Source organism: Amblyomma mixtum, chromosome 3 (genome assembly GCF_055824585.1).
Source record: "Amblyomma mixtum isolate Tamu chromosome 3, ASM5582458v1, whole genome shotgun sequence".
In the NCBI taxonomy this organism is placed as follows: Eukaryota; Metazoa; Arthropoda; class Arachnida; order Ixodida; family Ixodidae; genus Amblyomma; species Amblyomma mixtum.
This window is the reverse complement of record NC_143014.1, coordinates 52,437,710-52,460,880: the sequence shown is the minus strand read 5'-3', so window position 1 is coordinate 52,460,880 and position 23,171 is coordinate 52,437,710. Positions and strand designations below refer to the sequence as shown.

General features: G+C 47.1%; 1 protein-coding gene across 1 annotated transcript; it reads left to right on the top strand.

Annotated features, from left to right (window-relative positions):
* Positions 1 to 2,980: 2,980 nt before the first annotated feature.
* Positions 2,981 to 14,039, top strand: LOC149350197 (pfs47 receptor-like). Its single transcript, XM_089579168.1, has 3 exons — positions 2,981 to 3,066; positions 8,933 to 9,129; positions 13,664 to 14,039. The coding sequence occupies exons 1-3, from the start codon at positions 3,051 to 3,053 to the stop codon at positions 13,910 to 13,912; spliced, it is 462 nt and encodes a 153-aa protein (XP_089435294.1). The 5' UTR covers positions 2,981 to 3,050; the 3' UTR covers positions 13,913 to 14,039.
* Positions 14,040 to 23,171: the final 9,132 nt, after the last annotated feature.

The following is a 23,171-nucleotide window of genomic DNA, read 5'->3' as shown; positions in this document are numbered from 1 at the left end:
TCCAATCTAGGATTATTATTTTTTTTTAACGATACTCACGAACAATTTCAACTCTGCGCACGTACCCACCCGCGTCTTTTTCTTCGCCTTCTTGTCACCCAGATGTAACTTTAATGCAACATATCCGGCAGGCTCTTCGTCGAGTGCTATCAGTGCGCACGTAATGGCGGCAGTAGTAGATTAGCGTGGAAGCAAGCGGGCCAGGGGAGTGCTCGCCTCCCGCGCTGCTGCGACGCGCTCAGCCGCTCTCCTTGAACATCGTGGTCGCGGAGGCCCCGGTCAGTCGCCGAGACTCTCCCACACCGTGCGTGGAGGAGTTAGCATGGACACGGACCCGGAGGCGCTACTCGGTGTGAGTGGCTGCGCCTCCAGCAGCCCTGTAATTGTTTGCTGGAACAGAAGCTACATAACCCTAGTCGTAGGATGGATTTGCGTGCACCAGGTTCCTGTTTTCTTTGCTTCCGTTATGGTGCCGCACCTTTTTTTTGCGTTTTTTTTTGCTGAACTGGAATAAACCGCTGTTTTATCCCTTACTTGTGGCGTGCTACTCGCCGTATGGTACCATGGCTCCAGAACCGCACTAATTACTAGGCGTAGCCTTCAAATCAAAACGGCCGCCTCGGTTGATTTGCCTTTCATTAAATCGAATTGGGAACTTATTGTTATTTTGTACTTCTTGTCAATATCTGTTTGCTTTCATTGATTTGTTTTTCTTCGCTCTTGGAGAAGATGAGCAGTATCGATATTGATCGATGAGTTCATGTTACTTTTATCTCCACCTTTAAATGCCCTCACCCCCTTCCCCCCCGTGTAGGGTAGCAAACCGATTATTCTTTCGGTTAATGTCCCTGCCTCTCCTCTTCTACCTTCTCCTCCTCCTCCTTGCTATCCTTAATCTACTTGAAAACGTGCCAGAAAGAAACATGAGGTTGATGATGACGATGTGTTCTAATCATGAGGCTGTTATGTTTGAGACGCACTTTATCGGCTAGAGCTGTAACCCACGTGCGCCGCAGCTTATAGTGTTTTTTTTTTTTATGGGACGCCCTCATGAACTTTTCATGCCCTGACAAAAAAAAATTGTTCAAAGGTCAATGAAGTGTGGTTGGTCAGTGTTGAGAAATTGTGCTGAAATTCTGTTGCAATGCCATTGTGGAAACATGGGGGCCGCTTTGAGACTTCCAGAAAATTGGATTCTGCTCGATCACTGAAACTTCCTTTTTTCTTGTTGAGTTGATATTTTCTTGTTTAATCATTGACACTTCTTTGAGAATTTGGCGTTTTACATTCAACTAGCATCGAAATGTTGCTCACCTATACTGTTTTGCTGTTAAAATATTTAAATGTGGCGGAATTTCCCTTGTATTGAAATCAGTTTTATTACTCGCATTGCAGCGATGTCCACTATATGCATTTTATTTCTACAAATCCAAAAACTTAAACATAAAAGCGCGAGTGCTGCCTGATGTTTCTGTGGCAAATAATTTGACGTAACCCACATTTTTGCTGAGAAACATGTTCTCTTGAAGTAAAAACACTCTTCTTGGTCGTTCCTAATTAAGGAAACCAACAGCCAGAAAAACCGCGGAAAGCATAGGATATTTTTTTTTAATTTGTGGGGTTAATCAATGAGAAATTAATAATGTTATTACATTGTGCTGCAAGATACACATGAAAAAAGGACTCTAACATTTTTATTGCAAGAAAATGCCTGCACCAAATGAACGCATAGAAAATATGAGAAATACGAGAATGTGTCAAGAAGGCAAAATCACTGCATATGTTTTTCAGCTAAATGTGGTCTGTATGAAGTTGTCTTTCACAAAAACATTAGGCAGCATTCACGCTTTAATGTGTAAGTTCTTAGATTGTTAGAAATAAAACACATGTGGTAGTTATCACTGCAATGCAAGTTATAAAACTTGCTTCCTCTCAACGGCAATTTCAACATTTCCGTATTTCAGCCGCACAACAGTAGTTGAACAAGATTTCAATGACGTTTCAAACAGTAAATTTAAAAGGAGTGAATGATTATTCTACGCACAAATATCATTCAAGGAAAAAAATGCATTTATTAGAGAGAAAATTAGTGCCCTATCATAAATGAGATGAAAAATGAATGGTGCTAACCTCACCGCCCCCCCCCCCCCCCCGAAAAAAAAAACGACACTGCAATTTTATCATTGTAACAAAAGAGGGCTGAAACGGACCAGGGTGAAAAGTATGACACATACGCCAGCTGACATCTGAGTGCTTATTCTGCACATTAATTTAGCCTTTATTGGTCGCCGATAACTCCGCGAAATCTTGCGCGCAAATTTCATTTAAAATAAAAAAATGGGCCAGACCCTGCACGTGAGGGAATCGGGATCAGCCAAATTCAGCCACCCAGTAGGACATGGCTTCAGACACCACGTGATTCAGCCAACACGCCAGCCTCCCTGTAGGTTCGAAACTAATAGATCGGTCTGTTACGTGTGTTTTTTCAATGTTTCTTCGTTTTTCCGGAGTTTTTTGCTCAGGGATTCTAATGAATATGAAGAGATTGGCAAAAGATTCGTTCCCAGGCGAAAGCCAGGACGCCAGAAAATCAAGAATAGGCTGGTTCAGAGACGTAAACTCGCTAAAAAGACATAGATAAATGTTGAAGGGACACGAGAACAGCAGTAGTTTTAGAAGTTGCAAGATGGGGTCATGCCACCTGCAGACTAATCAGGAAGTGAACAAGGAACCGATAACGATGACATTTTTTACAATCTACCAGTGCGCGCAGGAGGATGTTCGAAATAGGTACGGGTGCCCTCTGAATCACCTCAAGTGGTCACGACATTTATCTCCACTACTGAAGGTTAATCAGAGTCTGGTGCCCTCGGCGCTGATAGGGCGGTTGATTTGCACTGTGACGCCGACAACATGTCAGTAAGTTCCGCTTTCTTTTATCTACGGGGACACTATTCGTCTGCCACGGGCTCGGCTGCGCTATTATAAGGCCCATTCCACACGAGAAACCGGACGGCGAACAAGAGCCGCATCAGCACGACTGAAGCCACATGGGCGTCCAAGAACGTAAGTTTAACTTTGGTGTTAGGGCTGTTGTTGCATGCTGGGCAGTAGAAACACAGAGTGAGAGGCATTTTTATGCATGATGTGTGGGCGGCGAGGTTTGTATGTATCGGTTCCTTGTAATGTCCCTTCATAACTGGTATATATTCGTTCGTTTTATTCTATTTATGCACTATCGGGGAAAGAAGTGCCCAGGACACGTGGGCGCTCACAACGGCATGTGCAGCCTCTGACTTTAGTAAACGACCGCGAGAGCATTCACTCAGCAGAGGTACCCTGTACTGTTTTTGATTTTGCTATTGTTGCTTTCCGTTGTTGTCTGAGAAGTGTACAGGCCGGTCACGGCATCATGCTGAACAAGCTGGATGCCATCGAAGCGAAATGTGCAAAGCTATGCTCACCGAAATAAATAGTAAATCGGCAACAGCTGAAGCACAGATTGTAACTCTTAATGAGGCAGTAGAGGAACAATGGAATGCAGTCAAGCATATCGCAAAAGAAGTTGAGGACCTGCAAAGAATGTGTGGACCTTGAAGATTGAAGTCGAAGGCCGAATCCTGTTTTTCTATGGTGTTAAAGATGACGAGCTGGAAACGTTGGATCAGTGAGAGGAATTGATTAAAGTTATCTGTGCACCGGGTAATACTAAAGGGAAGCCAGGAGTGCACCGGGAAATACAGACACCCCAACTCCAACGCTGCCGCCGGAGCTAATGGAGGAGGACGCAAGTTCAAACCAAACAGCAGCAACCAACCAAACAAAACCACCCCACCCGGTGGAACGAGAGGAGGCGGAGGAGGCAATCGCTCAGCAGCCATGGCCAGAAATAACCAGTGGACGCCGGCTGCTGCTGCCAGTGCCAGTGCCATCGAAAATTTAAGACTAAAACAGGAATTGCAAAAGCTAAAGCAAGCACTGACCGCGATGATGAGCCACTGCCGTACACCCGCAATGAGCACCTCCTCTTCTTCTTCGGTGTAAGAGGAAGATTTGAGCCTTTCCTCCGCGGGAGCGCAAAACAGGGCGAACGCCAACTTTGGTTTTCTAACCGAACAAGATGTCAGAGAAATTGTTGGAGAGGAAAACAAGGACTAGAAGTGAGCCTGGAGCAGAAATTTGAAGGGCGGTTGGCTCTAATCGCGCAAAAGCTAGAACAAAATATCGAAGCGTGAATTACCCAGATAGAGCAAAATCTCGAACAAAAGATCGAGCGGAAAATAGAAGAGCAATTTGCGGAAATTAAAGTAAACATAGAAGAATACATTCAGGAGGAAGTAACAAAGACTATTCAAGCTTCGGTAGAACCATTTACCTACAAGCTCCAGTCCTACGAATTCAAAATTGACAGGAAATTGCCGGAAATGGCAGAAGGGCCCAGAGCAAAATGATTAAAATTTACAGCAAAAACAGCAGTAAAGGCATAGTAGAGGAGGACACCAAGTAGGGGACGCCTAAAAAACACGTTCCACATAGTACTTATTCAATATGGCTAAACGGTACAAAGAGAAATTACAAATAATACAATTGAATTGCAAGGGGGTTTAAGAAAAAAATAGAAACCCTAAAACGGTACATTTAGGCGTTAGACAGAACGCCAAAAATAATAGGATGGATGGATGAGAAAACTTTATTTAGCAAGAGAATTCGAGGCCCGCAGGGTCTCCGCCCGACACGATTCACGGTCTAAACGTTCACGTGGTGTTGGTCCATGACGTATTCGGCCCGGCTGACGGCTATCTTCTGCCTGGCCAGATCCGCTGACCGTAGTGAAGTCTCCCAGCCCTCCCAGGTTCGGAGAGACACCGGCCCGGTGGGGGTAGGAGACGCCGGGCATGATAGGAGGATGTGGGTAAGGGTGGCCTTGGGGTGGGAGCACAAAATGCATATGGGGGGTACCGGCTTAAATTTAGAGAGATGGGCTGGTGTATAGGTAGCGTTCGCGTCTGCAGGCGACGCCAGATTGACTGTGCTCCGGCAGTGAGGGATGGGTGGGGTGGCGAGTAGATTAGGCGCTCAGCGCGGTAGTTTGCGGTGAGCTCAGCTTTACAAGACGTAGGTACAGAAGCCAAACTCAGGTCGTACAGTATACCCAACAAACGAGTCCGTACACCTGCATCCTCGTGCATAAAGGCTGAACTCCATGTACGCGAAAACTCACGCGAACGCGAAGGCGACGGTGGCAAGCGACGAGCGACGCCGTCGCGCGAAGCGAAATGCCCGTGTCGCTTGTCGTGTCGCTCGGATCTGCACTGATAGAAAATTTCGCTCGTCGCCCGGAAGTTGCTTACGCGATTAGCCAACAGCAACTACTCCGGCAGCGTACGTCAATGCCGGTAATTTCGCGCTCTTTCTCGAAAGTGCCGCATTTTGCGTTGGCAAGCTTTTTCGAGTGCCCGTAGGTACTACACTTGTACTACCATTGCACACGCCCAAGCCCAAGGCTTCAATGAGAGGCTCATCGACGCCGTGGAGTGCGAGCGGGTTCTTCGGGACCTGCAGCAAAAAACTTATAAGGCGCGCAACGTTTCAGAAGGGAAAATGGGCGCGGGGAAAACCGCCAAAACCAAAACTCCACAACCAAGTACCAAAAGTTTACGTAAGCGTTCAGTTAAACAGTCTTTATTCAATGACAAAGCTGTAAACACATTTTATTTCGCATTTTTCTGCCCCAAATTTTAATCCTTGCAAATAATGTGACTTTTTTTATAGGCGCAAACAGCTATGCGGTGTATTATGGGAGCAACACTGATCGTCGTCTCTATTGCGCGTTTGCGTCTGTTTCGCGTTGTCGCAGCGCGTGGAGTTAGGCCAGTGGGCGACAGAGCGAACACCAGCCTTCGTTGCCGCGCCGCCTCGTCGCTTCGCTTACTTTTTCGCGTACATGGAGCTCAGTCTTAAAGAATGCACGGCTGTAACGATAGATTTGGATTTGAGAGAAGAAATGAGTACATTTTTATCCAGCTCCTGCCAAACAAACGGTCCTGCAAAGTGCGTTCGTTCTGAACATCTATAGCAGACCGCAACAATGCAGAGCCACGTTCGACGAAATCTTTCACAAAGCGAAGTAATAGCGAACGCATCGCCTTCAGTGGTGGTAGGGGACTTTAACGCGCACAGCTACCAATGGGGATATCATAAAGAGGACGTAAAAGACAGGAAATTAACTGCAGCCATAGCCGACGCGGCACTAACCACACTCACGGGACCCGCTGCACCCGATTAGAGCAGGAAATAGCGTCTCCCGAGACACAGTGGAGAGGTGAATATGCTTCGCAGTGGAAAGGCGAAGATGCTTCGAGATGTGCTGAATAATATTAAGGCGGAAGCCTTTAATGCCTCATCGTTGTAAGCAGGAGTTGTCGACAGAAAATGTCACGCTTTTCAATTGGTCGAAATGCTCGTGACGTCACAGTGCGCGAATTTCAAATGGGGCCAATTGTACTTTGGCTAGTAACCATGCAACCAATCAAAGGGATCGTATAGTGATGCTCCAAGTAAGTGGGACTGAGTTTAGTTAATTGTTTAATTAATCAATTAGCCTAATTAAGAGAGAGGAAAATGAAGAGGTCAGAAAAAAGAGGAAAAGAAAAGAAGGACGCGCGTCGCAGCGACAACAGCGTCCGCGGAAGGAGGCGCTGCTGAAAAAACAGATAAGTACGAAGCCGCGTTCGCTCCACCACCACGCACTTCCCCACTCAGTTCGACGTTGCTCGTTTCATATACACTGTGTCGAACATCCTAGACAGTTCCAACATTTGACAGGTGAATGACAGAACACGATGGATAGAAATACAATAATATAAATATGAAATAGCCTAATTAACCTTTCTAGTTAGACCGCATAAATCAATAAAACCGAGAACGAAATTGGTCGAGTTAGGGAATCGAACCAGGGTCTCCGGAGTGCTATACGAGCACGCTAGCCACTCCGTAATGCCAGCTGAATGGTTTTGGAATGAACAAAGGCGCGTCTAGCTAATACGGCGTCTTCGTTCACTCCCATCTTCCCCCTTTCCCTTACGGCGAGGTGCAGGTGTCCACCCAGATATGCGAGAGGGATACATTTCCTTTCCTCAAAAAATAAATTTACCGTCCAGCAAGGCGTACACCCGAATTGGCGATGGCGTTCTGTGGACTCCCTGGCAGCGTTGCAAGACGCTGTCGCGTTCTACTCTTACAGGCGAAGCTTAACATGTTAACCACACATCAGTAACACACGCAGACAGCTAATGGACGCGTCATTCGCTGGCAGCACTTTAATCATCATTCACAACCACATTCGTGGCAGAATGCTGTTCTCAGGCTTTCGCCTTGTACCACTTTAGTCGCCAAAGTGACTCCTAATTTTTTGTGGGTGTCATATGACTTCAACCACGAATTTAAAAAAAAGCAGCGCACCGGAGCTGGGTGAAACCCAAGGTATATTCTTCCCCGTCGTGTGGCGCTCCTAAGGGCATTTTTTTAATATGTCCGCTTAATAAATTAGTTTCCTAGGATTTATGATGCAAAATTTTTCATTTTAACTTTGGTGTCACATGTGTTTCGCTAAGTTGTAGAGGGTGTTAAGAAGCAGCGGATTCAGTTTTTATGTGCCAACGTATATTCTGCGTTGTCCTTTTTGCCGGCATTTAAATGAAGCCCAAGAAGTATGACAAAAAATTAACGGTCGATTTGCGTACTTAGGCCAAATGCAAATTAGATGCGCTAGCACTTCGGTTTTCACTTCAGTGCCGGTGTTCGGATCCGTTGTTGATGGGTGGAAGTTGTTCGGATAGCGATAATGGGTTAATGCCCGTTAGTGCGTGAATGCGTGCCGCACGCTCACGCATATACACACTCACTCGCACACTCACACGTCGCATGTACGCATGTAGGCTCGTCCACACTTCAACGAAATTTGGTACACGACCGCTGTGACACTTGGGAGCATGCACTATCGAAAAAAAAGATTACGGAGGGCACTCAGGACTCCTTACGTGTTGTGAATGCGAAAACATGCACGCGAGGTGTTCGGCCGTGGTGATGGCTTAATACTCTTGCCAGTGAACCTGATCTGTTGGCGCCGCCCGAATGAGCGAAAACGACGACACCCAAACCCAGCGCGAGAGACTCGGAGTTGAGCGCGTGGGGTGACGACGTAGTGCTCCAATGACGCGGCCAGCGAAACTGATCTGTTCGCGCCGTCCTGGGTTGGAAACTTAGTTTGGAAGGAATTTATTTTTCCTTCTTTCCTCACGATGTAGGCACTGCCGATGACGTCATGAGGTCACGTGGGTTCTGGGTCCATTTCTCTTGAACAGAACACATGATTTTCTGACTGATGAGCGGAATAATGCTATCGCAGTAAAAGAAGGAGCGAACTTGCCCGCTCACTGAACTGCGTGCAAAGGTTGCGAACAACGAGCTGAAAATATGAAGGTTATAGGGAGAAGAGTAGCACGTGACCTGCTGGAAGCGTACCACATCAAAAGAACCGGCGATACCTGCGTCAAAGATACATCTGTTTCTTGGTATCATTTGGAAAGAAAATTTCTGCAGCGTTTCTCATGGCATGTGCACTGGCTTCACTTGTATCCCTCTTTTCGGGGCGTGTATTTTCTATCAGCACCTAAATAAGTTTTTACTTTCAAGGCAATAAAATCAGCTGAAAGTTTGCGCCAGTCCCGTCAGCCTCGTATCTCCTGCCTGACTTGTGTGTTGTAATTTGTTGCGAATTTAAAACCATGGACCAACTCGCCCAGCAAGACCTACTTCTGAAATGTTAGTTGTGTTCAGATCCTCACTGTGAGAAAGAATTATTTGCAGAACATTGTTGAGTGACGTGTTCGGCCCCAGAGGTAGCCTCACGCTTGCCCTAATTCCCATCCAGTATGCTACTGGAAACGCTGCGGCGGAGGCCACGTACCAGGCAATGCGGTCTGCGGTGGTAAGGACCTGGGAGGCGAGAGTCTTTACGTTGGGCGGGCCAGCCACTGCGGTGATCTGCTACCGGGCAAAGTGGTCCCCTCCCACGGCGTCTGCTACGTGTCCTGGAATGAAGGCGAGCACGGCCACGACGAATATGAGGTCAGCAGACTGTCATTCATGTCGGAATTCTACCAAAATCTCAGCGCATGTGACTCTAGGCTGCTGTAGTTCCACTTTGTTGGTGAGACAACCTCGCGCGAATGCTAATTGCGATGCTTTATCTTGGAGGAAACTCATTGTTATTTCATCCACCAGGGTGCCGTAGGGGCTGTGGCGCTCGGCCGCTGAGCCCTGGTTCGCCCGTTCAGATACCAGAAACGACAGCAGCACTTCGATGAAGGAGAAATATGAAAATGCCCGAGTGCTGTGCGATGTCAGTGCACGTGCTCAGATCGTCAAAATTAATCCGAAGCCATACACTATTGCTTCTGTTATTGGCGATACTCACGGCTTAGATGGGCGCCTCAGTAATCAACTATGGTGGCGTTACGGAGGACTGCTTCTGTGATCAGCCTAGGTAAAATCAAGATTTAAAAATTTCACAATAAACTCGCACTTGTTTGTCAATGGTGGCAACCTCGTGGGAGACAGTCTTTCGTTTCTTGTCTTTCGTTTTGAGGGTGTAAAGGAATAAACGAGAGACAAGAAAGAAATCTCTGCCTGGAGGTTCAATACGGCCGACGTGAAGGCGGAGCGCTAAACCTTTGACACGCGCTTAGAAGAGAATTTAAAATCATTGACATTGGAAATGATGACTCTTGCACAACGGTTGTATGAAAAAAAAATAGGAGTGCCGTTTTCTGAATTTAGCACTACAGGTAAGCAAGACTCAGCGACTGCCCTGCTTGCGCAGAAAACAAGCTAAAATAGTTTGCCAGTCACTGTCGCTTGGGTTTTAACTGATACAGCTGTGCCTTTCTTCGGGCTCATATTTGGATAACCACTTGCTACTTTAAACTTGGTTATAGATTTCTACACGTGCGTATAGGTGGAAAGCTAGAAAAATGATCTTGTTTTTTCCGCGCACCGTTTTTGTCAGAGCCTCGCGCTCTATTATTTGTTTCGATTTTATTCGATTGTTGTCATCGGCCTGTCTGACTGACATATTCTTGTGACAGCGAGGGTCTGACGTAGCAAACAAGTGCAAAAACAACCAGAACCAAATGGTATTCGAAGGAAATCATAATATCAACCCACTCCCCTTTGTATGGATAACAAAACACCATCTCACCATAAATGCATGCTATGATAAAGCCTGTAATTACAGAGCCTGTCACGCACAACAATATTCGTGCTTGAAATGGAAATGTGCCTGTTAGACATGCGGGCTCCGCTATCCTTTCGTTAACGAACAGCAGCTTGTATTTGCATAAACCCTTCTGTCCGGGCAAACAATCTTTATAAAAATAAAGACATGGTGACAGATTATGCTGTAATGGTACCGCAAGCGTTCCACTAGGCGGGCAAACTTCCTTTTCTCATGTTCTCTCTCTACTGCTGGCAAAACAAATCTCACACAGTGACACTCGGCGGCTCTTGTATCTTGTTAGCGTGCAAACATTCATGTAACACCAGTCCTAGGATACATTTCTACAAGAAAATATGGACTACAACTTCTAAATGTGCCAGAATATCACTCACGCAACGGAGCAAACGACGTGGTTTAGCGCAAGCCGATCTTTCTTTGACCACTTCAGCCATTAAAACTTTCTTTGGCCGCGGCGGTCGAATTTCGATGGCGGCGAAATGGTAGAGGCCCGTGTACTGTGCGATGTCAGTGCACATTAAGAAACCACAGGTGGTTGAAATTTCCGCAGCCTTTCTCTACGGCGTCCATCATAGCCTGAGTCGCTTTGGGACGTTAAACCCCCATAAATCATAAACCATAAATCTTTCTGTGAGACCGAATTTAGTAAGCACGAAATTTTATGAAAACACTTGTTACTGCTGCTAATGGGTGAGCTGTGTCGAACATAGGTATCAGGATAAGCCGTTGTAGTTAGTGTGGAAGGACTTCCGACTCCTCCCGAGCATTGCTCTCAACTGCCGGCTGGGAATGGAGGAAGCCGCCCATAAGCGGCTTCATCGAGCTGTATAGCTTCATCGAGGTTCACGGCGTGGTACCGGCCAACAGATGGTCACTCGGCTGCGTGCGCATTCCTTCCTTCTTCGCCTTTAGCTTCTCTTGTCCCTCGCGAAGCTAAGAAGTCGGTCCCGCTGCTACTTCCGCGAGACGACCCTTTCGGCTGTGAAGCATGCCTAAAACAGCGCCGCAGGAATCAGCCACAAACAGGAAATACAAGAAGCACGAATATCGATGGCTATCTCATTACGGATGAAAAAAGTGCGGAGAGGCGGAGGCAGCTTTGCGATACGCTGCAGTGGAACAGTGTTTTTAGTGCGTCAATGAGCGGCCGCGGTGGCTCAGTGGTTGTGGTGCTCGGCTGCTGACCCGAAAGACACGGGTTCGTTCCCGGCCGCGGCGGTTGCATCTGGATGGAGGCGAAATGCTAGAGGCCCGTGTACTGTGCGATTTCAGTGCACGTTGAAGAACTTTAGGGGTCAATATTATCCGCGGAGCCCTCTACCACCTCCACTACGGCGTCCCCATATATCTTGAGTAGATTTGCGACGTTAAACTCCATAAATCCAAACTAAAAAAAATGGTAAATGTACCTGAAACAATGAAACTGTTGCTACGTGTGGCACACTCGAAGAAAAAGCTACGACTTCGCTTTGTAACACAAATGTGAACGTAACTCCTTCAATGGTTAAGAGACCAGCCGGCGCTGGATACACCGCATCTTTCAGTCACCTCGTAATTTTGAATACAGAAATGCTTTCGTGGGCTGCGCTTTGCCCATTTGGACTAGTACCCCATAAATTCTGGCAAATTTTTGTCCGTTGCCATCTGCGCTTTCCTTGCATAGCTCGACCCGCCTTGGGTCTGCTCATTCGTGACAGTACATGACTACGGAGCAGCGTGCTGAACGTGTCCCTTGCAACATAGATTGTGCAGTATGGCAGGGTCGGTAAGATTTTTCTGTGCGTCACAGAAATCCTGGACTAAAGCTACAAGTTTGTGACTATGTAATGAATGATCTAGAGTTAGATGGCTTGTGATCGCGGAGAAATGGCGACGTGCTAGAACATCTACATTGTATTTTGGAGGTGCTTGGGGGCCTTGGAGGCCTTGGTGGCGCGGGGCTCGTATATCAGAGGTCTATTTATACGGCGAGAACCATTAGTGGGGGCTCACCCTGAGTCGTGCAACTGAAGTCCATTGTAGGTGTCATTCTTCCTTGGCTTTGCTTGGCTTGCCTTGGCTTGACGGTAAAGCCGATTAGCGTCACGCCAAGCCAAACCTAGGAAACCAAAATCAAGAGCCAAGCGGATAAAGAAAGAAGGAAGGAGAAAGAAGACAGGGGTGGAAATGGAGGAGGAGGAGGAGGAGCAACTTTATTATAAGAACAGAACAAAAGGTCCTCAAGGATGGTCTCCTACTTGTCCAAGATTCCACGGACCTGGGCCTCACGGAGAGCTCGCTCCACCAGACATGTTTGGGCAGCTGGTTGAGCATCTCGCAGAGCGGCCTCCCGTGAGGAGGGCGATGGGCTGGGTATGGGGGAACTGCCTTTGGTTGGGGCATCCCCGCAGGTAGTGCATGAGGTCCACATGTTGAGCAGAGTGGAAGGGTCAAGACAGAGTGGTAGCGATGAAGGAGGTTAAGGTGAAATGTAGCAGTCTGTCTGCAGTTGCCGCCATACCACACTGTATTCCGAATCTAATGTAAGGAGAGGTGCCGGGAGGGTGAAGTGGCTGTTTTTGTAATGAGTGTTTATTTGGTGGTATGTGTGTAGAGCCCGCAAGGTTTCTGGCGTGGATTTGGGTGTCCGACCTTCCGGGGCCCGGAGGGATAGTTAAATGAGTCAGCGCATAAACGCACTGATTACCGGTGATAAAGGCATGCCCAGGAACCAATGTGAGGGTTATTTCTTGGTTAAGCGTGTGTCCTAATGTGAGAATGTGTCGCGCGGTTGGTGTGATAATGCTTCGCTGATAGTGACGACACGCAGCTTGGGAGTAAGTGCAGATTTTAGTGATGTTGGTATCTTGTGCAGCGTGTATGAGCGCCAAGGACGATGGCCGCTCCCTCAGCCTCCGTAGAGTCTGGCGTGGAGGGTGGCTGCGGTCGCGATAGTTTCATTCTCGTAGGCGGAAATGGAGAGTGCCGTCGTGAAGAGAGAAATGAACACGATGGCTTTCGCTGAATGTTTTATTTAAGCTGCAGCCTTGTTCAGTAAATATTTTTTAAAGGCTGGATGCCTGAAGGTGTACCCAACGGAGGGTACTCCCTCCAAAGGCTGCTGCAGAAGAGGCAACCTCCGGGCCCGGAGGGTGCGGCACAAAGGTACGTGCGCCGCGTAGCCAGGTTGTCTAAGGCTTTGGTTTCGAAAGCAATAAGTTAAACTCAATTTTACAGTGCCTGCGAGGCAAACATTTCTTTCGCACTTTGTTCATTAAATGCGATCATGTTGTAGTCGTTCATGGTTTCCTTTTAATGTAATCGTTCATGGTTTCCTCTTAATGTAAGCATCGCCGTCGCGCTGCGCGCGTCGGACTTCTGTTTCAGGTGCTTGTCTCCAACGGCGCTTCACTGCAGTGGCTTCGGGCTTCTAATGGCTCCGTGCCGAGCGGGGCCATCCAAGGTGGCGTGACCGTTACCGGCGAGCCGCTATACATCGGCCGAGCTCGCCACCACAACACGCTCACCCTCGGAAAGGTCCACCCGTCCCACCGCTGCCTCTTCCTACCTTTCGCAGGCAACGAGCATAGACACAGCGAGTACGAGGTCCTTGTCTGCAAGACGATCAACTTCTGAACACCGTACGAACGAAGGACGCGGATAGAGTTAGAAGATGGGAAGATTTAATGCAATATGTACCGGGAATCTTTGAGGAACTTGCAAATCGAGCTTATAGCCTTTCTATGCTCATCCTATTCCAGAGGTGTGTGCTGTAGGTGCCTGCAGGAAACGCAAGTATATGCTGTTTCTTCCGGCACAATACATCATGAATTAATCAAAATTAAATGAACTTCAAATAAAATGCAATGACACTGACCCAATTATTCACTGGTCGCTTTCTGTCTTGTGTCATTGCAAGGGCTGCCGATTACGCGGCCATTTTATCTCCACGTGTGGCCACATCAAACTGCGGTAAAGAGAGGACAAGCAGATGGTTTGTTGATGTTGACATATACAAAGTGAACAAGGGAGGGGAAAGCGTGCTTGCCAACGTTTCAACCAGAGGACTTGTCCTCTTGTCGAAACGTTGGCAAGCACCCTGAGGCTTCCCCTTCCCTTGTGCACTTTGTGCATGTGTAACCCAGACACCTTGAACATATGTTATTCAGACAATAAAGATTTCAACACCAATTTAGTTTGCTATTGGACCGTTGTCATACGTTGCAAGAGGAAAAAGCGTGCGATTTAAGTGATAGGCAGGCCACCGAAAGCCAGTCCAGATGAAGCTTCTCTTAAGTAATCACACAGAAAACACGAAAACAAAGCGAAAGCGAGAAAGTTGGGCACTTCAAGGTGGCCTCCGTTTCCTTTGTTTTTTAAACCTCTGTGGAGCACGCAGTGCACCGCGTCGAAGCGAGTAGCAGCCTCTCTCTTGCGCATGGCCAGCGCGCACCCTTCATTAGTCGAAAGCATGATTGAGAACGCTAAATATGATAGCGCATGAGCCAAGACACAATTTTTCTTTCATATCTCGCGGGAATTATTTAAACGCCGGGAAAAAATTACCACGCAGAATGAATGTAGCTAAAAAAAAATTCTACGGTCAGTTAAGTCTGCCTACGTGGAGTAATGCGAAAGCATGTGTTTTGAGGAAAGGAAAGGGCGCAGTAGCTCTCACATCTCGGTGGACACCTCAACCGCGTCTTAACGCAAGCAACTGATGGTGCATACGTCATCGGTCCGAACCCCTGTCGCAAGCTAGCCTCCAGCTTGACTCAAACATATAAGCTATGTGCAAAGAGAAATGCTATGACACCACCTGAAACGCTGTGCGACGAACGATTGCTCAAAATTTTGATGCGAATGTAGTCGGCAATGCTGCCACCACATTGAGGTCAGCTACTGATGCCAACGCTGGGATCTAGTCAAGACCTTCATGGATTAGGGGGTGGGTGGGGAACTTGGTATGACGTCACATTACAACGTTGTCACGGGACGAAGACGTCACATTACGTCATTGTCACGTGACTTTGTGTAACGTCATATTACATCCTTACCACGTGACCTGGTATGATGTCCTCACCAATTGCACTAATTAATATTGGCATTACCTAATTAGCAGTAATTAGGTGTGTTGGTTGTTTATGTTAATTAACGTTAATTAAATCATGTTGTGACGTCGTCATCTGCATCATGTGACTCGTCGGCTCGCGACGTCACATGGTGCCGCTTCTTGGGAACACTTTTTTGCGGACATTGGTTTGGAAGTGAGATAGAAGTGATGCTGACGCACATGTCCCCTCTCTCTATGATAAAAAGGCTTCTGCCAGTTCACGAGCTATTCTATCTTTACTTCAAGATAGAACTCTGATCTCCCCAAGTCGTAGTTCAGCGGGGTTTTTTTTCTTTGTTATAAATGCAGGAACGGCTATGGTCGAGTAGGTTTTCGAACAAATCTGAGGCATTTTCTAACGATCTTTCATGTTCCCTAGCACGTTGGTTGACGCAGAGTCCAGTTTGACCGACGTATACCTTGCCACATGGAAGGGTGATATCGTAGGCCACAGCCGTGGCACACCGCACGAAGGGCTTTGTGTGTTTCGTTCCACAGCCAGATGTTGGATTGGCACCGCTGCTAACCTTCGGGCGCACCTTGGCCTATTTGCAGGGGGCGGAAAATACCATGGAAACTCCGTACTTGTTTGCAACTCTATTAGATTGTGGCACACTTTGTGAACGTACGGTATCACCACTGGTTTGGCTTCACCGAAATCTTCTTTTCGGTGTTGCCCCTTAGTGCTAGTCAACATGAAATACCGTTAGAAAACGCATCAGATTCGTTCGAAAACCTATACACGCCCATTGCCGCTCTTGTATTGATAAAAAAGAAAAAAACTGTGAACAACGACTAGGAGATATCAAAATTCTATCTATAGAAGTGAAGATAAAATAGCTCGTGAACTGACAGAAGCCTTTTTTTTTTATCACAGAGAGAGGTGATATGTGCGGCAGCACCACTTCTATCTCCGTGCGAACAAGTGAACAAAAATTGCTAAAATATACGCGATAAAGAGTCATCTGCCCTCTTTAACTTATAAAGATTTTTTCGTCTGTTCGATGTTTCTTTTTTTAATTTTTGACATATCGGAAATGCGCATGGGTTCGTCATCTTCAGGCTGTATATATGCCACATGTGGACTTCAATAAACACAGTTGCAGTCAGCGCCTGTCCTGTCCGTCTTTCTGTGTGGTTTGTATTAAATTAGCGCTATTTTTACCTTTTGTTAGACAATGTCCCACCAACTAGCCCAGAGAAATATATTGTTTCAAGAGCTCCGTATTGCTCCAGAACTAATGATACATTCTCCAGGATTCATACATGAGCTGTAAATAATTTATTATTGCATTGTCTGACCATTAAGCGAATTCGGTTCCAGGTTCTGAGCGCGGGGTTGTGCTATATGACGCCACAACCACGGAAGAGAATCAATCCTTACCACGTGAGCCTCGAAAGTTGTGACGCTCACACTTGCGTCTTTTCACGTACACATGCTCTACATATAGCAAGCCCCTTTCGAAATTCGGTTTATCAGTAAGCTGAGGAAATCCAAGCGGGTGAGGTTTGGTTTGGTTTATAGGGTCTAACGTCCCAAAGCGACTCAGGATGTGAGAGACGCCGTAGTGAAGGACTCCAGAAATTTCGACCACCTGGGGTTCTTTAACGCGCACTGACATCACCCAGAACGCGGCCCTGTAGCATTTCGCCTCAGTCGAAATGCGACCGCCGAAGCCGGGATCGAACCCGCGTCTTTCGGGTCAGTAGCCGGGCACCATAACCGCTGTCACCGCGGCGAACAAGCGGGTGAGGCATTGCATCGAGTTCTCAAACCAAGCGGCTATCTTGGACCATCTGAGCGTACAGACCAGGTATTCCAGCGCGGTTTATGCGTCGTATGTAGCTTTGTCACACTACGCCGATACCGACGCTCAGCGGACGTCTCCGTAGGCGGCCCGTAGCAGAAAGCACGACAGTTGGCCGATTCCCTTGTCACATTACGGCGGCCCGATGTCTCACAGCCCGTACAGACCAATACCCGCCGCCCTCTTCTTAAGCCCCGCCCACAGCAGCACTTCGAGACTGATCTGGCTAAATGGCTAAATGAATGTTTGAAGTATTACTGCGCTATTGTTCATATATACCGTGCGAGCGCGTAATACCCCCAGGGATGCGCCGATGACGTGTGCGCCTCACCGCTACTTTTGTTTGCTTAGCTGCAGCGTACAGGGGCAATAAAAATGCGAACAGCGCGGCTTCTCATACCGCGCTTTTCGAATTTCATTTCATTGCGCTGGCACCTGGATGGTAACCAGAAGGCGGTAGAGTAGTCTATGATGCAATCATGGACGACTTTTAACCAACTTACCCAGCAACAAACCTTGCTCACGACTTTAGCGTAGTTTTTTTTTTCATACAGACAGAAGCGCGATGAAAAGAAATTCGAAAAGCGGAACATGTAGACGTCCTGCTGTTCGCATTTATTTTTATCGCGGCAGTACAGGCTGCGATTGCGCGTTCGTTCGGCACGAAATGAACGCTGCGTTCTTCGCAGGTTAATTAAATATCCTCTTTTCTTTTGCACCGGTTGTACGTTTACTTGTTCACGCGCAGTGCGATATAACTCAGCAAGAAGCGCCGATGAATGCAGGAAAGCTATTCATAGCCGGGTTGATGACACCGTGTAGGATCGGCGTTTCTTGTTCATTGTATCTGCTTTCTTCGATGTAAAAGATACTTGATTTTTAAGCCGCCGCGGTGGCTCAGTGGTTATAGCGCTCGGCTGCTGACCCGAAAGACGAGGGTCGCTCCAGGCCGCGGTGGTCGAATTTCGACGGAGGCGATATTCAGCGCGCGTTAAAGATCCCCAGGTGGTTGAAATTTCCAGCGTCCTTCACTACGCCGTCCCTCGTAGCCTGAGTCGCTCTGGGACGTTGAACCCCATAAACTATTATCTAAACTTGATTTAGAATGCCATTAACCGCAAGTATTTCCGGCCACCATTTTATATAGTTAAAATGGCCTAACTGTGTATCCACTAGAGACGCGGACGACTGCTGCCGGACGCCTCCAGTAATGCTCGGCAGACCAGGTCACGCCACCTAGCAGTTGCTCTTCTCGCTCATATTGTATGTACGTCCTGAGATGTAAGCAACATATGTGTTAGGTTGGGGCAACCTAAAAAGAAATAAAAATAATAAGCCCCTGCCTGCACCACATACGTATAGCAGGCTTAATCAAATTTGAAGATAGAAAAAAGGCCCATGGGCAATGATAATTTTACCACCCGCAGGTGGGGAAAAAGGGAAAAAAAAGGAGGTGGGGGTGGAAGCTACTGTAGCGACCCACAGCCGGGTGCGCGGGCCCGGGCAGACTCCCCTGATCTCCCCTGGTAAGTAGCGGAAAGGATGGGCAAAATGGTTGGGGTGAATGGCTGTCAGGAAATGGGTCATGGGAATTAGGGCGGGAATGGGGACAGCGAGTCGTTTGATCTGATTCTTCATTTATCTCGACTCCATTTCTGGCCTGCCTGGCCAAAACAGGGAAAGCATCGAGATCGCCCAATGGTGCGGCCCCGCTCACGGGATGCCCGACCACCCACCAAACGCAACGGGCTCCGACCGCCGGAGACAAGAGAACCTAACTCGGGGTCAGCTACCTGGGGCCCCTCCACGACGGGGTTTGTTTCCGACCAGCCAGCTAATAGCCATCGAGTGCTTTTCGCTGTTTTTCAGCAACAATCGATTTTAGGTAGCCGTTATCGAAACTATACTCCATGGCTGTTTGCAGCCGATTAAAACATGTGAACTCGCTCTCCACAACCGGCAACATCGCATATGCGAATCTCACAGTCTTGCTAGGCCTGCTCGTCGCGATATGGGGCCGGTGTCGACTGAAATGCAGGTTTTATTGCTGCTTACAGTCGAAGTGTGAACACATGAAGCGCATTCGCTCGTTTCGCTTGTCTGAAGCACAGATAAGGTACAATCAAGTGCAGCTAGGGAGTTGTCTCATCGGCTTGACGGTTTCCCTGGACACCAATGGTGATGCGTAAGCGACGATATCTGCCGATGAGCCCACCGACTGATGAGAGCCTGACAGGTTTCGCACTTCGCCATTCATGGTACGCCACGTTACTGTGCTATGCCGTCACTAATATTCACTGATATCGTTTGCAAGGTCGTACGTCATTAACTATCACGGTAGCGATGGGTCTCGATCGCGAGAGAGAGCATTTAAGGACCCTTTGGAGCTTAACTAAACACATCGTGCGTTTGCTGCGTCCAATACTTAACCGTGCATGTGTGACCTAACATACAAAGGAAGCCCATAACAGGCTTTTCATAGCCTCGAAATTTGGTGTCTTCTGCACCTTTACAAAAGCGCGCTTCGCAATAAAGTGAAGATTACAGATTTTACATTATTTATCTTTATGAACTAATTGAGCGGAATTTCAAGATACTCTGACGAGCCCCAAATGACGGCAAACTATATGGTGCTGTTACCAACCAGCTGCGTTGTGCCGCTGTTTTTAAAGGCCTGAGCCAAGTTAGGTGCAACAGTGAAATATCTGTGTGCCCCATGCTCTAATAATGAATACGACCATCTAGTTTAACGTGGTGAATAAACGAAGAGTTGAAATAGCAAGAAGTTAAAAAAACAGAGCTCTGCCAGCGAACTTGTTCAGTACTCATATACTCATCCAACGACAACGGAAGTGACACGCATACGCATTCGGGAAATCCAACTACAGCCGCTTTCGGCTGAGGAATATATTTATATACTGCCGGGGACAGAAATATCTAGGACGCTTGGCAAGCGATTTAGGCCTATGTGCGCCATGTTTGTCAGCGATCATATGATTTCACTGCCACAGAATAAAGAACTTGAGTTTGACTGTCAACTCCACAAGGGCGGTCTCCATCCGTCGGTTAATAAGGAACAGCGCTTGTCTTGTCGTTGTCCCGCCTTTTTGCGCTGTTCACCAGTATGAATAAGGAAGCTGTCGGACCCGTTTGTGACTGACATCACCGAAGGTTTTGGAAAAGCCTTAATTGTAGCGGCCATTATCGTACGCACAAGTTGCAAACACACAATGGGATGACAGGCGTTGCGAGACGACACAAGAGCGCGATAAATCCTCGTCCACAGCGAGTAATAAAGAAGGCAGAACACTATAAACAAAACGGGCTGGCGGGTCTTTTAAAGGAAGCTCTGCAGCGCTCGTGAACGTCTCGGTGTCCCTTACTTCGTCCTTTGTCTGTTTTTTTGCGCTGAATTCTATTTAACAATCTGCAAAACACACGGCACGTTTTACCTTGCATGCTGCAACGCCAATACAAGCACCACATCTCGTGCTTCGCTCGAGCCTCTCGGTTATGCCAGGGTCTAGAGGGTATCAAAAACACAACACTTAAGAAATGCTCCATAGCGGAACGCGCAGCTACCTGTTGTGTACACAATCGGTTGTGTACACAATCACGGGTGAACGATCAAGCTTAACATGGCAATGGGTCAGTGAGAAATGTGGCACCCAGCACTAGATTACCAAATCACCATGCCGCACGCAGACTCTCCCACATGGGTGAATACTGCGAACCAATGCGGCGACTCTTCCGGATATATAGGCGCCCTGCTGCGCAGTATGAAAGTGAGGGTTCTATTGCGAAAAGGATCTCAGCACTACAACCAGCGGCAGTGGCATCGAGGCACATTAGTGGATCGGCACGTTCGGTTAATCTCAGCGCCTCGTCTGTGGCGTGCTCACTTATAAGCTGTGGGTAGCACCACGCTCCCGATAACGCCAGCGCAGCAACCTCGTGAAGCAGCGGAAGAGGAAGGCTAATGCACTCTGGCGAGTCATAGGCGCTATAGATAGTGTCTTCCTCCCCGTCTACCAAAGAAGTCTTTGTCCCCCATTATCAAAGAACGGAAAACATTTCGGATGTTTTCTGTTCTAGCTTTTTATACGTCGTTATAACCATTGCACTCTGGGATGCCTTTGATACTGAGGGCATGAAGAAAAGGAAATGAAATTAAGCAATTAGTTATCAAATAAATGAGGCATTATTGGATAGAAAAGGAATAATACGTTATAATACACAAATACGGATCCTAAAGACAGACGACTAAAGCTATAACATTAATTAATAAGTACATTACAAAAAGAAACAAGCAGCAACAGAAATAGGAATTGGTATGTTGCTATGAATAAGGGAAAAAAGCGCAATGAAACGTGGTGCCTATATGTAAGATACTGAATACGTCATTTGGAAAATAAATATGCCCGCAACTGATAAGGAACCCGCATGCACTTAATATTGAAAGAAATGCAGAGCCTACCAAAATACAGTGCAATGCAGACAGTATAACATTCATAAGACAAAAAGGAGTAGTTGAAATGCAAAATAAGTTGTCAGAAATAAATAAAAGAAATCAAAACATTTTCTGAGTCGGAATAGAAAGATACGTCATTTTAAATTCAAGAGAAGATTCTCGAACAACGAAATACCGGATAAAACTCATGCCCGGGTGCCGTATTCTATAGGACGCCATTATCCATTTCGGTTCCATTTGATGCTCTGGCATTGGTTACTGTTCTTTGGTGATGCAGCCACGGCATTCAAGCGCATGCGGGAAGCGACCCGACCATTAGCAGGTTGGCGACTGCATCTTATCATTGGTTGCACATCGCACCCAGTGAAAGCCAGTGATGAATATATCTTCAGTTTTATTTACTTATTTGCGTTTTATTTTATTTGATTTCCTCGTTTTATGAAATCCTTTGCGTCCGGTGACATGGGGCCTGCTACGCTGTGAGTTCTGTGATTGCTGCTCGCTTGCTGCTTTCGTCGGACCTTGACGTCGCGCTGACGTCCCGCCAAATGAAAGGGCATATGGATAATGGCTTCTTATAGAATCCAGGCCCAGCCATTTTAGACATTCAGCAACTAGCCCATCTGTTGGCCGCTAGTACTGAACAGCGTGTAACTCAATGAGGTTATTTTGAACTTGCAATTTTGAGAAAACTAAGGAGCTCCGAGGGATTCTGCGCAAACGTAGTGATTATCACGGCCGACTTTTCGTCCTCGCTGCAAAATCTTACCTACCGAATCCTGCCTGCGCTCACACGAACTACTTCCTACGGCCATTAGGAATCAACGGCATGTACCAAAAATTCGGAATTCCGGCGGTATTGTTGAACGCTCAATGCCATTCGGCACGTGATGGCAGCCGTGCAAACTATAAGCGCTTGCCCAGATTTTTTGGAACTTCTTTTATATTCACAATTTGTGAAGAATTGTCAGAGCAAAAATTCTACCACCCATGCAGCTTGATAACTTCTTACAAGACAGGTGTCATGCATTTTCGCATCAATTTACTCCTGCATATTTTTTTTTGTGCGCGTGACATAATGACTGTTGCTAGTCCCGTCCAGTTTTTGCTTGAACTGCAGATGTTTTGTTCCCGGAATATGATGAGTGCTGCTTCAGACTGCTGGTGCGTATTTTTGCCCTAAATCCGTTTCATGAAGAGATCTATTGTTACCTTTTTTTTTCTTGTTTTGGGATCTTTATACTGCTGGTTTGCATCAAACTTGGAACTCTTCATGCCAGCCATTTCGTTGGGTCTGTCGCCTGGAAGTTTCAAGAAAAAATTAAACATGACTAGCCAGATTAGCAGGCTGTTAATCTTCTCTCTTCTAAGTTTTATACTTCCAAGGATAAAGCATGGCGATTGATTTCCCTTGCCTACTGACTGCACCGCTTAGGATTCATAGTCCGTGGCGCGTGCTTGGGCTGCGGCCAGTCCTCAGACAGACGACGGGTCGTAAAACGA